Below are 17,589 nucleotides of genomic sequence, written 5' to 3'. Positions count from 1 at the left end.
ATCAAATTGAACTGAATTGACATTTGCTGTAAAGCGACTCTAGTGTCCGTAGTAATTATGACTGGAGCAAAGAGAGGTTGAAGTGGTGGATGGGTCCTAAAACACAGGACCTTTACCAGGGAGGCAGGCGTTTGTGTCCTGAAAGTTCTTATTTTAACCCAAACCACAAACTTTTGTAAATCTTAACCAAGTCATTTTGGTGCCTAAACTTAACCAGTCACGGTCCCTTACCATCCGTTGATGTTTATATTCTATATACACATTATATACACTGACATTTTAAATCCTGTTTAAGTTTTGACCAATTTGTTGCTTTATTTGAAACGGTTTAAACGTGTAATTTCTTTTCATTTTGAAGCTGGTGCAGGATTTATTTATTTTAATAATAAACAACAAATACATTTTTTTCTTTTACAAAGATAGGAAAGCAATGTTTGAATCCAGCCAGATGTTGCCTAACACATAAAAGAATTATCCCAGTCACGTTCACACAGTGAGGAATACATCTTAATAATCAAACCTTAGTATTGGATCGGTATCGGCCAATTAAGTCGGATCGGTGCATCCCTCACTTTAAATACATATATGTCCGTTGGTAAAACTTGAGTCAATATACTGAGAGAAACATTCCACAAAGTCTTCTCGGTGACTGATTATCACCTTTACACAAAATCAGTATGTAATGCAGCAATGTAATCTTATGTTATGGTAAATCGAACGCAAAACTGTCTATTTTAATGATTTTTGGCACTATATTAAACACACACCAAGAGGAAAATAGTGTAAAGCTTAAATTAAAAAGAAGGCACGATCCAAATCTGTTGAACATTTCAAGTACTGTTATTGTTATTTTGCATGTTGAGTACCCAACCTCACTGCTGCATTGTGTTTAAATAAGTGCATCTAAGACAAATGCAGAATGTTCTGTGGAGCATTTCTGGTAAACATGATGGTGAAGAAGAATGTTGTATTTGACACGATGAGACACAAAGTTTTTAAAAAAGTGGATGTAAAAAAAATGTGTTGGATATGATTCTTGGCAGCAACCTTGACTGTCCCTTGTTTGATGCCGTGGCGGAGTCTGAATTCAGAGAGGTATTAAAGTCACTGGTCAGTACCATTTGGCTGCATTATGTTAGCATCGTGAGGCCTGATGTGCCTCTCCATTAGTGCAAGCGAGTCTAGCTACTGTAGCACTGTCACTCTTACACCTTCCTCTTCAAGGTCAGTTAGGGCACTCATAATTGCACTTGAGGTTACTTAATGTAAAAGCTAGATTTTCTGTTATTTTTCTGCCCCGTCAGCTCCCCTCTAGCTTCCTGAAAAACGTGGCCTTGTTAGACGTGGGCCACACAGCGCCGCCCCGCTGGCTGCGCTCAGTCCTGCAGATCTCTCTCCAGGTATTTCCTCATCCGCTGACAGCGAGGACACGAGTCCTCAGCAGCCTTGCAGGCCAGGTGAAACACAGCCTTACAATCTTTACACCTGGGTCAGAGACAAACAAATATGAGGACTGAATTCAAAGGCAATTTAGAAACAAATACAAGTTGCTTACCACATCTAGAACAAAAACAAGTAATGGATAATTCTCTGGTTGACATTTTCTGCATCCAGTTTGTTTTCATATTCAGATTGGCCAGTTCTTCTTTGACATAACTACTGGAGGATGAAAATGGAAGATTTAAAACACCTCTTTACTTAGTTTTTTTGTATTGTGATTTGATTTTAATGTTTAACGTTGCAACCCTAGTGAGAGGTAGGGTTGGGCATCGAGAACCGATTCCTACTTGGAATCGTTTCAAAAATTACGATTCCAGTGGAATCGTTTGTTATTGGAATCGTTTGGAGGATTTGGTTTCAAATCTGATCATGGGTTCCCAATTTAACATGCGCAAGTTTTAGTTTCCGTAGCGGCCAGGCGCTTGTTGTGTTGCAGCCATGGAGCACAGTAAGCGGCGCTCTAGTGTGGCTTTATTTTACGTTGAAAAAGCTGTAAAACTGCAAACCACCATTGAATCAAAATAAAACTTTCCTCTTATTTGTGAAATAAGCATGGGACCCGTTTCAACTCCACCCCTCAAAGAATCGGAATCGAGAATCGATAAGAACCGGAATCGAAAGGAAGAATCGGAATCAGAATTGTTCAAATCCAAACGATGCCCAACCCTAGTGAGAGGTGCATAAAATGACCTGGAAATACTGGTAGACGCAGACAAAGGTAAAATAAATAAAATGACTTAATGAAGTAGTTGTGCGGATGAACAAAGCAGAAGTGAGGCGGCCCAGAATAACGTACCTGGTGGTGATGTCAAACTGGAAGGGGAAGATGATGTCATTAGCGTGGCATATCTGACAGATGAAGCCACGCTGGGTGCACAGGTCACAGTGGAACACGTGGTTAGAGGCATACTGCAACAGCGTGCTCAGGTAGGTTGCATATTGACCCTCTGCTATCTAGTAAAAAAAAAAAAACAGACAAACACAAATTAAGATGTTTCAAGGTGGCAGATGACTGGTGCGGTAACGCAATCAACACAGCAGGATACCTGTCGTAGGTCCATGACACTGTACAGATGGCTCGACTCCAACAGGTACGTTCGCTGCTCCATTCTGGTAGAGAATTTAAAGATGCATATAATAAAAATGTCGTAAATACAATATGGTTAAATGTAAAACGCATATGCATACACACACCTGGCTTGGAGTTTCTTGCAGGCTCCGCTGCGGCAGGTGAGCAGGTAGTCGCCCAGCAGGCGTAGCCTCTGCCGCAGGTTGTGGGCCTGAGCCATGGACTCAGCATGGTTAACCAACTCAGGGTTCAGCCGCTCCAGGTTCAGCAAAGGCTCCTGCTCCACCTGAGCCAGCAGATGCAGGGCCTTCCTAGACACCTGGACAGACACACACACAGGGCACATTCACGAGGTCAGAACATGTTGAAGTGGTGTGTGATTACTGAGGGCAAGTGTTACTGAAGAAACTCTGAAAAAACATCAAATTGTCAAAGTGAAACCAGAGCATGTAGTGGGTATCTGTCCAATCTGAGTTTTCTCTCCTACGACTATTTTGCAGCGGAATGCTATGTGGAGTAGCCAGACCCTCCTTCAGCGTGCTATGGAGGAGGGTCGGGCAAAGCGAGACTAGCCCACAGCTAGCCTAGTCCCCCCTCCGGAGATCAATAAAGTATTATGATTGATTGATTGGTGGATTAAAAGAGTACCCTATAACATTGGCGGACTCGCGATGGACAGTTTAAAAAAAGTATCATTGATGCAGTTAAACCAGACATATTTTTTTCCTTTCTGGCCAAAACCTGGCATCTTCATTATCCACAATGTAGTCTCGCATTGCCAGAACTTCTGGCTAGTCCACACAGCATTCCGGGCTGCAGAGATCTTGTAAGCTTACTTCTTTCTAACGCCACATCCTCAGGCCTTTTTTCATTTTCAAAACTTCTAGTCTTCAACCCAAACCAAGGTTGACTCAAGTGAGATCGCAGCTCCCTCCACAAAGTCTTTCTACAACTCTCTCTCCCCCCCCCCCGTATAACCCCGATATCTGATAACACCATCTGTGTGCATATGTATGATCGGTGATGCGCTGCACCTACCTCTCGTAGTGTGAGGTCCCAGTTGTGCACCATGCGTGAAGGGATGATGGTGACGTCACCGTGGTGACAGGAGTCACAGTAGTACTGTCCCGAGAACTCACAAAGCCTGGCTCTGCCCAGAGACGGGCCGATCTGCTGAGGACACCCTGCGTATGATACACAGCAAACAGAACCTCAGCCTCTGAGTCACACGCACAAAATGAAAAACTAATTCCCTCAGGCTCACACATACAACACAAACACACTCCTGAACAGACTTGAAGATTATTTAAACCCACAAAGACTAGACGCCCCACACATAGCGACTGTTTCCACCAGGATACCGTGATTTTCATGTCTCAGTCAGAAAAGAGCAAATACTGTGGGCAATAGGTGGACTATGACTGAAGTCGTGTTGCTAGCTCTCATGAGAACATGGATTATATAACAGTTTGATGAAACTGATATTCATCAGAAAGAGTTGCTTTGCTAATTTATGTGTGGTGGGATAAAGGGAAAGACAAAGGAAAATTGTAATTTATAAATTTGAATTAGATAGTGGAAGGACAGGTGAGAGAAACAAAGATATAAGAAATAATAGCTACTCTACACATTGCACTAGTTTGATCGCTGTTGTCATGTCATGGTTTTATTACTTTCTACTTCGCACATGTAAAGTTTATTTTTATTTTATTTTATTTTATTTATTATTATTATTATTTATACTTATTTTTTATTTATCGTAAACAGTCAGCTTAGACATACATAGTAACATAAAGAGGTATCTGATCAGACCAAAATTTAGAAATAAATAAGTAAATAAATAGAATAAAATAAAGTGAAAACATAAAAAATAAATAAAGCACATGTAATGTTAATGTCCTGATTCAAATCACAATGACGGGCATCCACAGGATCAGAAGACCAACTATTACAACCCTTTAACACAACACACTGTATGATTTTATCTCCCAAATATTGAAACTGAAGCAGGTCTGATCAGTTGTCATATTAAGAAGCAACTCAACAATGATAATGAATGTGCGTTAATGCCATTATTAACAACTCAAGATTACCTGCACACTTGAAGCTCTGACTGTCCAGTCCCTTCTCTGAGGGCACAGTGCAGAGATGAACAAAAAGTGCTCCATCTTCTTTTAGTCTGTGCTGCACCAGTCTATGGAGATTTCCAGTCACTCCCGGGCATAGGACAACTGGCTCTCCAGAGCCCCCATCCTCCCCACTCTCCAGGTACGAGTCCAGAGCTCTTCGGATCAAAACCCTCCAAGAACGAGCCTCCTCTGGGTTCTCCGCCCTCAGTCTAAGCGTCTCCCTGACGGTCAGCAGTTTGAAAAAGGCCGGTCCTCCCAAAGAGACGTCAGGCACCACATCTCGGATTTCCTCAATAGGGTGGGTTTGCCGCAGCAGCTTCCTTCCCTCTTGTACCCGAAAGCCTTTCAAAGCCTCCAACGAGAGGGAGAAGACCAGAGGTGCCCATGTCCGAGCCTCAGAATCTGTGGAGAAGTACAAAACCGCTTCTTTGAGGGCATCCGTTTCCAAATCAGCACTCCGGGACCAGTCGAATTCCTGTAGAGGAGGCGGTGCCTCCTGCGCTCCACACGTCCCTGTGTCCGAGAGTGATCCTCGCTCAGGGCTGGAGGGGGCGGAGGAAAGGGATGACACATCCACACCATTCTCACTGGTGGGTTGCAGCACCTCCCACTGCTCATCAACGCGAGATGCTGGACGGCATTTGTTGACGGCCTCTACTATCCGGTCCACCCAGTCCTCAGCTTCGCCGCGATTGGCTGCCCGGAGGTACAGTCGCTTCCCAGGGAAGGCCAACTCAAAGCGGCCCTCGGGTGAAGCGATGCGAGCGTCCTCACATCGCACCAGGGAGCAGTTGTCACAACATGTCCGCTCTTCTGCATTCAGATACAGCCGGAACTCGAAGGGCGAAAGCTCACAGTAGTGATCGCGCCACAATCCCATCGCACTTCGACGCTCGAGATGACCGAGCTTCAGCAAGCCCCGAAAAGGGTTGAACAGCCCTGACAGACAGACAGATGGACACAGAGTCAGCGTAAGTTATTATCCATTATCTTTGGTCTACTTTCACATTGTGGAGACTGGTTGACAAGCTAGAGACTTGTTTTATTTTGTCATAACTGCTTTTACAACTATGTTTGACCATGAAGTGACAAGAAAAATGTGATAAATATGAACATTTAAAAAGGAAACAACAGCAGTGAAAAGATAAGATCATAATTCTGCGGAACTAAAGGGCTAAAATGACCCAGAATAAACTGTTTATATCACTTATAATATCTTTTTTTCCCTACAGAATTGACAAGCATAAGCATTTAAATGTTGGTCCTCTCTAACTGTAACGCAGCTTTTAGGGAACTGCGGAAAAGCTGAGTCAGAGGGTTAAACTGAGTCAAAATGTCTGCCATAAAACAGCAGTAACGTAAGCAGCAGCAGTGGTTTTCATCATCAACCATTCTCTAGCATTTATTGTGCACACCGCTATTGCCTCAACAGATTATTAAATAAGGGCAACCTATTCTGTTCACGTGATGCAGTGAGATTATACATTAGCTGTTCCCTGGAGTATTGCCTCTATTGATAATGGAACAACAAATGCTTCATAGTCCAAGCACTCATTGAGGTGACGTCTTGCAAGCAATACAAGTCCACTACATTCCAGTGCAATCCAAATTCCAATGAATGACGTATCAAAAGGTGTGTTTCCATTTGATTGCTGTTACATAACTGTTTGGGGTGTGGTTAGAGCTGCTATGTTGTTTTCATTACAAGGTTTTCCAGTGCTGTAGGAATTTTCTGCCTTATGTGATTAGTATTATTTACCTTTTAACTTAACTCCTTGGTGGCCACCTTTATGACTAAACTGAAGGCACCATGTGGAGGTTTTGACCACTAGTAGCGCTATGGAGCAATGTTTTCACACGCTTTGACTGATCTACAGAGGGCGGTAATGCACCAAATAGACTTTTAAGAGAAATCTTAAAATGTTTTAGGCGGAAGGAAATGCATTCAACCTCGACAACACACTGAGTGTAAACAGCAACTGTGATTAAATGATTTGACGGATCATTTTGAAAATATCTGATGATTATTTTTCTAATTAACTGATTAGTTAAAGATGCAGTAGGTAAGACTTATAAAACTAACTTTCTGTCATATTTGCTGAAACTGACCCTATGTTCCAGTAGAACTACATGAAGCAGGTCATTTAAAAAAAAAAAAAAATCTGGCTCCTCTGGCACCACCTACAGCCTGTAGTACGATTTGCAAAAATCCACAGCTCCCTGTTCAGATGCACCAATCAGGGCCAGGGGGGGTGTCTAACTGCATGTCAATCACTGCTCATCACGCATTCATTCTCCGTTGTTGGGGGAGGGGCTTAGGAGACCGTTTTGGCCTTTGGCGGAAAGGGGGGAGGGACTGAGAAGTTATCAATGTTCAACTTTTTTTGCTAAGTCCTGGATCTTCACAATCCTACCTACAGCACCTTTAATTGTCTTGTTTTTGTTTGACCAAAAGTCCAAAAGTCAGCATATATTCAGTTTACAAATATATGACAAAGAAAAGCAAGAAATCACCTGATTAGAAATGCTTGAACCAGACAGCGATTGGCATTTTTCAACATTTTTGTTTAAAAAAATGGTGAAAACAGTTGGGAGATACATTTTCCGACGATTAACTAGTTGTTTCAGCTCTAGATGAGACAGATCAATCTGTGACTGTTTGTAGGATGTAGACGGAGGCAGAAGGCTAACCCTGTGTTCTCTGTTCCACCTTGCAATAATGAATAAAGATCATAAAAATCATCTAGACTCTGTACCGTATATTCTTCTTCATTTTCTAAATGTAATCATGGAAATACCTATTTGTCGGCGATGGACGACACTGGGAGGTGACTGAGAAACCTTGAGCTCGGCCGTTGGAGCAGGAGGAGGCGCCTCATCGGGGTCTGACACGTCCTCCAGATGGGGCTTGTAGATGTCATCGTCAGAGATCCAGGAACGAGAATGCTGCAATGGATGTAAACAGAAGGTTTTTTTTGTTTTTACAGTGATCTTAGAAAGCGGAACGGAAGACGTACATTCAGGGTACAAAATGAGCACAATCCACTAGCCAAATTCTGGTAAAATATAAAAGTGGCTGGTATTTTGCTTTACTTACTAGCCAAAAAAAAAACAACAATTGTAATTTATTGAGTGGCTGAAAAAACAAATAAAAAAAATATGAATCGATTTTTGGAATTCTATGAATCGATTTTGATTCCGTAGAGCATGAATCGCGATTCGAACGTGAATCGATTTTTTTGCACACCTCTACTATTTAGGGCTGCAACGATGTGTCGTTTAACATCAAATTAATCAACAACTATTTTCATAATTATTTAAGTCATTTCAATAGCAAAGGTACCAAACATTCTCTGGTTCCAGCATCTCAAATGTTAGGCTTTGGTGCTTTTCTTTGTTTTATAATCATTCTAAACTGAATTTCTTTAGGTTTTGGACTGCCAAGTCAAACAAAAGAAAACATTTGAAGATGTAAACTTAATTAAAAAAAAAAAAAAATGTGATGGACATTTTAAACTGTTTTCCAACATCTGGCAATTATTTTGAATTGACAATTACATTTTTCATCAGTTGGAGCCCTACTTTTCAATGTTTTCCAACAAACAGATTAGATCAGATTTACTTATCAATTTGGTCGCAGAGAACACAGATGAGCTGCATTCAATGATTAGACCACAGTTTGTGAAAGAGCAGTTCTTGTTATCATGTGTCTTTGGAGGTTAGAAGTGTGAGAACTATAATAACTCTGTTCAGGGTCATGTAGAGATAAGCACAAATACATCCCTATCTTGACTTATTTGACTAACCAATGTGTGGCAACCACAGAAAGTCCTACATTTGAGGAAAATGTTGTGACATATCCTGGAGCTGTCTCTGCTCCAGGATATGTCAGTACATGTTCAGTAAAGAATACAGAATAAGGAGGTGTTTTATTATGCTGTTCTACTTCATGTCAAGGTTGTTCTAAGACAGCAGGACTAACATGACTCATGATCTCCTTGAGTGGGAAAAAAATAACTATTTTCCATGAATTATTAAATAGCTTGTGTCGACTTTCCACTTTGATACACTGGCTTACAGTATTAAGAGTCAGGTGTCTTATTTGTCATTGCCTCAGTGGAAATAGCCAAAAAGGAACTCAGGAGCATGGGCCATTCTGCATTTCCCCTATCTGTAAAATCCTTTAGTTGTATACAGGAACTACAACACAGTGAAACACAACATGTATAACAGTCAGGAGAGTGTGTGCAGGGCTCGACATTAACTTTTTGAGGCACTTGTCCTTTGGACAAGTACATTTACGTTTCACTTGTCCATGCACAAAAGTCACTTGTCCGGGTAAAGATTTATCATTTTATAATATTTTGTTTGTGTGTTTTGCTAATGCAGAATTCGAACAAACCGTTGAAAGCATCCAAACTCTAGCAACATTAATAATATTCAGTTGAAACAGTAGAAACAAACGTGTCCCAACAATAGATTTCCCCGTCAACAAGAAAAAACGATCTCCAGGTTCCATATTACAAAGTAATACATTGCACGCCGGTGTGCAGTGTATCACCAGAGGTAGTGGTGACTTGAACTTATACTATATCTAAAATAATTTTGTAGACATAATGGATTTTGCCACTTAATGTTGGTGTTAACTTTTTTTTTTTTCTACAATTTCACTTTCTACCCGGCAGAGGATGATTTACCAAGGGAGCCTTTAAAAGGTGTAGCTACTTTTTTTTTACTACAGTTACTACTTTTTTTTACTACAGTTGATTATTAGCTGATATTGAATCCGGCAAGTCGCGGAGCTGAGGTTTTACAATAACTGACAGACAAACAAGCAGCGGGGTAGTAACGCTACGAGGCAAACAGCCAGCCGCTAAATGAGTCCAATTAACTTAATGCTTCATCCACACAAAGCACATTGCTATCGCCACCAGTGACATCTGCATTCAGCTCGTTTTCTGTGAACAATGTGGCGAGGGGGATAAGGCGGAGTTAGCAAGCTAACGTTAGCCAACTAGCGCTGGCTGACTTGCTGGTTCTGCGGTGCTTTCATGCTGCATCGCTTACAGAGAATGAGCTGAACAGCGGGCTGGGTCTAATGTTAGCGGTCCGCTGACCCGCTGCCACTGGGTCTAATGTTAGTGGTCTGCTGACCCTCTGCCGCTGGGTCTAACGTTAGTTAATGTATTTGTTTCAAATCGGTAAAATAAAAATCGGTAACATAGACATAATGAGTGGCACATAACGTTAAGTAACATGGCATTTTATTTTGTTTGAGTTTTAACTTGTCCAGTGGGGCAAGTAAATTTCTCTTCCACTTGCCCTACAAAAAAATCCACTTGTCCCGGACAAGCGGACAAGCCTTAATGTCGAGCCCTGGTGTGTGTGCGTCTTTTTGTATGCAATATACTCACTGATAAAGAATCTGAGGACAATTTTCCGCTCAGGATGCTGGTGGAGCGACGTGAGCCTAGATGCTCTGAAGGCTCTGAAGTCTCTGCTTTTTTCTCTACCTGAAGAGGCTCAGGACTCTCCTGAAAAAAGGTTGCTTGTACTTCTTCGACAGGCTCCACAGACTCCACAGACTCCACAGGCTCACTGACTGTAGCGGGCATGTCTGTGTCCGAGTGTGACTCAGAAGAAGTATTGAGGCACACTTCAGAGGGAGAGTAGTTAACATGGTTCTCTTCAGATGTTCGGGGTGGCTCTGAATCAGACAGTACAGAGTTTGGGAGTGTGTCCACGTGGTCTTGGGATGGTGTTGGGGGACCCTGGGTCTCGCTGTCAGAGCAACTGAAAACGGCCGTCTCTGAGTACTGATCTGGACCTGTGCTGGAGACAAAGGAGTCCTCACGCATGGAGTCCTGACTGCAGTGGCCACTCTCCCTGAACTCTGTCAGAGAACTGAAGAGACAAGGACAAGTCATGATATCTTTAACTACAAGAGAGGATTTATTGTTGCCCGATTCTATTTCTTTTTCTCAAGAATAAAGCTGAACATTATTGTATATTTTTCTTATTGTCAACAAACCCAAAGAAAAGCCCCAAGCCCATTCATTCCTACTGAAGATATATATATATATATATATATATATATATATATATATACACACACATACATATATATATATATATATATATATACACACACATACATATACATATATATATATACACATACATATATATATATACACATATATATATATATATACACATACATATATATATATATATACACATATATATATATATACATATACATATATATATATATATATATATATATACATATACATACATATATATATATATATATATATATATATATATATATATATATATATATTGGGGACTATTTTCAGCCGCAGATAAATCCATACTTGGTGCTCAGGTCATTATCTTCAGTAGCAGGATGGTGATTTGTATATGGGATGACCTAAAAAAAAAAAAAACTACAGTGTGTTCGTTCATGGTCATAAAGGAGCATGTCATCCAGTGCAACAGTGCGGCTCACTGATGTGTTTTATTCATTCATTGTTGGACAACAATGAAGCTCTATTGCACAGAGGAAGAAGATATATCAGGTTTAGGCTACTTTTTAGGATGAATATGTTGCTGGTTTTAGTCTTTCATGAGCGTTGTTGACAATAAGAAAACATAGAATATCACAAAGCTCTGCGATAACGATAATTTATCGTCTTTCAATGGAATCGTAAGGTGATGAAATCATGTATCGAGATATTGTGATACAAAATGACCACTTATTAGTGCTAGTAGAGTAGTGTTTGTGTTTTCCAACAGCAGTTTGTAGGACTTTCTTCATTCATTCACTCAAGAATTCAACTCCAGTGTGCCTACACTCAATTCTGCTCATGGGAATACCCCGGGCAGTGTAGTTAAATCAAACTATTGTCCTAATCTGATTACTCTGTATGTGTGTGCACGCATGTAAACATAATCAGTGTGTGTGCAGCAGGAAATGTTCTTTTTTTTTCTCTATAATTTCACTTGAAACTTTTACCGCTGAGCCCCTCAAATATCATCTGCTTTATCCTTCAACTCTTATTTGCTCTTTTGCTTTAACATATCCAAAGACACAGCTAAGAAGATACACTTACTCCTTCTTTGGCATCTTGGTGCTGTTGTTGACATTAATGGGCATGTCCAGGTCACATGAAGACCATTGCTCTCCTGTCGGGCTGCGGGGGTCCTGCCCTTGCAGGAGGCTATCAGAGCTCAAGCTGGAGGAGAGCTGAGAGGAGCCTGTGGTGTTCAGGCTTAAATTAGACGAGTTGAGTGCAGTCCTACCCCCTTGTAGTGCACTTGTCCCTCTCCCCAACACTGGGCATCCTATCTGCACATCCTGCGCATCGGATGAGCCAGACGACTGAGACACTGTATCCCAAGATTCTTTATACATGGGCTTGGAGGTGGGAAGGTCTCCTCCGTTGACGGGCAGGTCGAGTGTGTCCGCCTGGGACAGGGGGCAGAGTCCAGCAAGAGCCAGAGGCGTGGTGGTCCATTCATTGAGGACAGCTGACTTGTAGGACAGGCTGAACGTAAGTGAGGCCAGACCCTGGAGGTAGCTGAGCAGAACTTCCCGCTCCTCGGTGTCCAGGAGCAAGGCACTGGGCTGGTAGTGGGCCCGCAGCTTGGAGCCCTCACGAAACAGCGATGCAAGGTAGCAGTCCAGTGTGCCGTGGTTGAGGGCCAGCCGCAGCCATGCTCGGCAGCGACCCACGTCCGTGCCCACGAAGCTGATCTTCTCCAGCTCTGTGATCACATCACTGGGGATTTAACAGAGTGTGTTATTACACTTTATACTAAGTTTTCACAGAATAATGAGTTGTAAGGTTGCAACCAACGATTATTTGTATAATTAATTAATCTGCTGACTATTTTCTCAAGGACTGATTGGTCTATAAAATTGTGAAAAATGTCCATTATAATTTCCTAAAAGTTTTTTTTCCGACCAATAATCCAAAACCCGAAGGTATTCTGTTTACTATCACATAAGACAACGAAAAGCAGCAAATCGTCACATAAGAGAAGCTAGAAGCAGGGAATGTTGGGCATTTTTGTTTTTATCAAAGTTATTATTACCCTATTATCAAAACAATGAGTGATGTCCTTTTATCATAAATGTGCCTTTACCGGTGGGTGACTGTCTTGAGGAGGCTCCAGAAGAAAGGCTGAGGGAGGGGTCCTCGGTCTGCCTTCTTACTCCGGCCCCCAGCCTCTGAACGAATGTACTTGTTCTTGATACCGTGGATGAAGATGGCCTCCAGGGCACAGCAGAGGAGGTTAGCATCAGCATCTTCACTGGTGACCACTGTGTCTGACGTTACATATCGCTTCTGCAGGGCCTTGAGCGACTGTGCCAACCTCTCTTTGATCTACGTGACAACGCATGGGAGAGGAAATATAATCAGCTTCCTCGTTTCGTTTGGACAGAGATCAACTAAGGTGTGCCTCTAATGAAAAGTGGGTTGGCAAATAACTTCTCTGTTCACCAACACACATAAGAGGCACATGCCCTGCATTCCAACCTACAGCGCGATGATGAGGAACAGATAGACAGAGGGCAGTGGCCATGTTGTTATGAAACATTGTCTGTAGATTACCTACAGTCGACTGACATGGATAGGCAGAGAACATAAGCATATAAAAAGCAAGCCTTACATTATGCAATAGGTTGCAGAGTAAAAACTGATTCTTCAGCAAAACTCTAAAAAGCAATGGCCTGGGTGTTCTCGACACAGAGCACTGACGCACTCTTCTTTTACTGTGCTTGGCTTGGCAGGACTTGAGAAACACAGCTAAAAAATACTATATGTCTATAATAGAGGACAAATTCCTTGCCTGCTTTCTTAGTTTCCTGACTTACATACATGAATGTATTAAGCAGCAAGTCAGCAGTACATCGTAATAATAAGGTTGCACACAATCTATTGTTTTTTTTTTTTTTTTTTTTTTTATCGTCATTGAAATGTCAATTTGCGAGATGAACACATTGTGAGACTGCAATATTGCACTCTTTTTTTGATTGATTTCTTTTTTTAACATAGTCGAACGCCATTTTAAAATGCAACTTTCATTCTTTTTTATTTGGTGCCTTTTGTGTTCAGTTCAGTGTGCAATAAAAGAATGTTGGAAATAATTTCCTTTCATTGTTTTTCTAATTCAACAATCAATTTGTTGTATTTTAGCAGTATACTGACAGCAGCACAAATGCAGAACTGAGTACACTTCAATATCTGTTTATTTATCAAAAGTAATATCGTTGGAGATGTTTAACTTTATCGCATATTTCCTTTGTGTTGTGCAGCCATATGGCATCCATCATACTACAACAGTCATACAGTATATTCTGCTAAATATTACCTCTGCACTCTCTCTCCAATGCTTTGTTCTCCCTTCGTATTGATCTGCTATTGTTTTGCTATTGGTTCTGTATCTGATCTTGTCTTTTTTATAAAGCATTGATAGTTAATCCCATAACTGCTGTAAGTAAGATACACAGGCAAGTGGATGCACCAAGTTCAGTGCAGAAAGTGGTGTAATGATCAGTACAATTACAACATGTACTACTTAAATGTCACAACCTGACTATGTCTAGCAAAAATCCATTCCAGGAGCCAAAAAAAAAAATCTGACACCTTCACCAGAGGTATCACAGTAACAATAAGAGCGAAAACAACCAGCCAGAAGAGGAAAAAGCTTGTAGTTGTACCTGTTTGACATCTTTAGCCTCAGGTGGCGTGTCTGGCATCTGTGTTGCTAGCATTGCACCTCCTGCGAAGGTTTATTCCCACATGGCACACTGAAACACAAAAACAAAGACTATTCCTTTAAACTTGACGTGTCGTCTCTAATAACAACTGTACCCCTGAGTCCCGCTCCCCTGTTGTCATTACTTTTGACATTTGCGATGAATAAACATGTAGTGCAAGCTTCCGTTTCCTGGCAAACACGCAAGGCTTGTGATGATAAGGAAGCAGTTTTTTTTCCTCCTTCCTTCCTCACTTTATGTCACATTTGCCTCTGGGCTATCATTACATTTTCCATCACGAGACTGTGTTCTGTAGCATATCTGCTATTTCATGGTTTCAGTGAGTAACCACTTTGTAACTTAGTCATGTGAGGCACTGATTAAAGAGGGTGTCTGCAGGGAAGTAGCTACAAAATGCTTTATGACTAACTTCCCCACTCAAAAATCACAGAAATCACTCTCTTCCCGAGTGCAGTGGATCTCTTCAACAAGGCCTGGACCTCCACTGACAGACAGACTCTTAACCCACCACCCTCAAGTCACTACGCATTACATTTACACACATCCTGGAATATTAACCCTGACCATTGCACACATTATACAGTACATACTGTGAACTTTAGCACATGCCCTAATCTATATTTTTGCACACACTGCACTGAACTGTACAGCCTTCCTTCTTTCCCTTTCTTAAAGTTATATTGTACATGTTAATTTTGCTGTAGTGTCTTTTTAGACACTTTTTATTGTAATATAAAAAATTATATTAGGTTACTGTAATGTGTACACTTTTTCTCTCTTTGCGTTTTTAAAGACCAAAGACCAAAGATTAAACAGCTAAAGTGCGAAACATCTTGAGACCTCAAGAGACTAATATCCTAATGCCTTCAAACTAATGGCTGAAGCAATTAATCAAATGGAAGTGGCCAATTGATCTGCCAAAATGGAAAAGAAGTGTTTGATCATTGAGTGCATCAAATCCCTTTCAAGCAGGAAATCTGCACACAGTTAAAAAAAAAAAGAAAAAAAAAAAAAGACTGGACGTCTATTCTGTATTTATGTTCTTGACTGTAGCAGTACTTGTTTGCATTTATAATGTTGCAATTGTATGCACCAAATACATCAAGACAAATCCCTTGCAATTGAAAACTTACTTTGGTAATTCATTTGATTTTGATTTTCTGATTCTGAATCAGGATCCAGTCTGCCACCACTGACTCCCTGCCTACCCAGCACTAAATGTAGCCTACAGTACCTCCAGTCCGGTGCCAAGCTACTGACAAAAACAGGATTACTTAACACCAGTGGATAAGCAAATGTCGTTACGTATTAGCCTTGCAAAAGTGTAACGTTAGCAGTCAGTTTGTTTGCATATTGTGACAGTTTAAGGTTAAAACGAGCATAACGTTAACGTTACAATCGCCTTAACGTTATATTAACTGGCAGGAAGTTGTTAATTGTAATGTTAGCTTCAGTTTAGGGCGTGTGGGGCGCATTGAAGCTCGACAGGGAAGGTTAAGACACCGTAATATTACACACAGAAAACCAAACCAAGCTATTTAAAGCACCATTCATGTAGCAGTTCGGGAAAACAGAAAGAAAAACAACAGTGCCAGGCAGCCTGAATGTGGCATTCACGTTAATGTGGCTAGCTTCCTTACCGAAACAGGTTGGCTAACTTCTCATTACGGTCCAAAGACAACCGCGATATCCTCTGCAAATTATTATAAACTCAGTAGAAGAATGTTTGTAGGCAAGTCAATCCGTACAGTCGCTCTCCATCTCTTCCAAAACATCCAAAAAAGCACAAAAATTTGCGTTAACTACGATTTGTTTCCTCGAGAGGGTGAGACGCTCTCTTTTCAGTAGCTATACATCTGAAGACAGATGCATCATGGGAACTAGACCAGTGCTGTCTTCAGGCTCTGTCAAATAAACACAGTAATTATGAGATGAGCGTTACAGGAACGTACAAAACATAAACAACATTTTACAGAAAACTTTGTTTCACGTCATTTGGTTGTCATTTGCACGCGTGATCGCATATTGACTTCTTTGTTATTTTATTAAAGCACAATTTAGCCTGTACCTCATCATATCTGACCACACATTAACAAAAGTACAGCCGTTACTGGATGTGTTTCTTATTTTATCGAATGAAAAAGGACTTGAATAAGTTGCAAACATGGGACTAATATTTTATAAAAACTCAATACAAAAAAAAAATAGTGCCTGAACTTACGCAAAGTAGAAGCATCGGTAATAGTGGTGCTACAGAAGGTGTTGTAGTTTACGAGTAACCCCCAAAGGCAGCACAGCTTTTGAGGCGTGCTGATGTTGTTGCTCTGTTGCAGACATGTGAGGACGTTGTGTACCCTGTCCTGTCGCAGAGTTCCTTAGGCTTCCTAGGCTTACATCACAGCTCAGAAAAGTTTTAATCATACACTCTACAGCTTGTAAACTGTGCACTGTATTTCCAGACTGCAGTTGCACTAGAAAAGGATTGTTCTCCACCAGAAACAACCAATTGCCAGGAGCATATTAAACTTTTATGTGACTGTTTTAGTATATTTCAACATTTACTTCATTTCATCTTTGTGCAGGTTATCATTTCGTGACACAAACTTTTAAAATTAACTTCTAAGCGTAATGTTGTGGATATACAGCTGATATTTAGTAATGGATACTGCCTTGGTTCAACAGGGGGTGCCATTAGTACAAATAAGGATCAAATCTCTGATTTTGATTCCTTTATAACTTTCATATTTGTCAGTGAATGTGAATCCTGAATTTCCCGCATGGGTGATCATAAAACGTGAGGAAACAGCCTTTCCAGTGTGTAATAATGTGATAAAAAACAAGTTAACATTGCTGTAATTTTGACTTTAATTGCTCTTATTCTTATTTATTTTTTAACATACTAAAAAACTGTAACTTATCTCTATTTATTTGTATTTATTTCTGTCCTAGCGCTGTTGCAACCCCTGAATTTCCACAAAGTAAAGGCCAGGGACGTTTTTAAGATTTGAGGACATTGGGGGCTTAGGCCGGACCTTTGACATATATTTATTTCTTCTAATAAACAAGCTCTATTTTGATGCTTGTTTTACTCACTC

At 40.8% G+C, this 17,589-nt stretch overlaps 1 protein-coding gene across 3 annotated transcripts; it reads right to left on the bottom strand.

Moving 5' to 3' along the window:
- Positions 1-357: 357 nt before the first annotated feature.
- plekhm1 (pleckstrin homology domain containing, family M (with RUN domain) member 1) lies at positions 358-16,371 on the bottom strand. Of its 3 annotated transcripts, none has more exons than XM_031315722.2 (12): positions 16,135-16,371; positions 14,435-14,524; positions 12,856-13,097; positions 11,820-12,488; positions 10,113-10,602; positions 7,497-7,644; positions 4,663-5,637; positions 3,608-3,753; positions 2,695-2,888; positions 2,547-2,610; positions 2,297-2,454; positions 358-1,485 (listed from the first exon to the last, which is right to left on the bottom strand). In XM_031315722.2, the coding sequence occupies exons 2-12, from the start codon at positions 14,486-14,488 to the stop codon at positions 1,377-1,379; spliced, it is 3,249 nt and encodes a 1,082-aa protein (XP_031171582.1). In that variant the 5' UTR covers positions 14,489-14,524; positions 16,135-16,371; the 3' UTR covers positions 358-1,376. The 3 variants fall into 3 exon arrangements, with proteins under 3 accessions (XP_031171582.1, XP_031171583.1, XP_031171584.1); XM_031315723.2 differs by lacking the exon at positions 16,135-16,371 and adding an exon at positions 15,628-15,808; XM_031315724.2 differs by lacking the exons at positions 358-1,485; positions 2,547-2,610 and having other exon boundaries at positions 2,300-2,454.
- Positions 16,372-17,589: the final 1,218 nt, after the last annotated feature.

Source organism: Sander lucioperca, chromosome 22, assembly GCF_008315115.2.
Source record: "Sander lucioperca isolate FBNREF2018 chromosome 22, SLUC_FBN_1.2, whole genome shotgun sequence".
In the NCBI taxonomy this organism is placed as follows: domain Eukaryota; kingdom Metazoa; phylum Chordata; class Actinopteri; order Perciformes; family Percidae; genus Sander; species Sander lucioperca.
This window is presented reverse-complemented; position numbering and strand designations above follow the sequence as displayed.

Excerpts from the sequence above, each read along its gene's own strand:
- plekhm1 (XM_031315722.2), bottom strand. The coding sequence starts at position 14,488 with ATGCTAGCAACACAGATGCCAGACACGCCACCTGAGGCTAAAGATGTC. Across the intron at positions 3,754-4,662 it reads TCAGAGCTTCAAGTGTGCAG|GGTGTCCTCAGCAGATCGGC; the intron begins GTAATCTTGAGT and ends TATCATACGCAG. Across the intron at positions 2,611-2,694 it reads TGCAAGAAACTCCAAGCCAG|AATGGAGCAGCGAACGTACC; the intron begins GTGTGTGTATGC and ends ATTCTCTACCAG.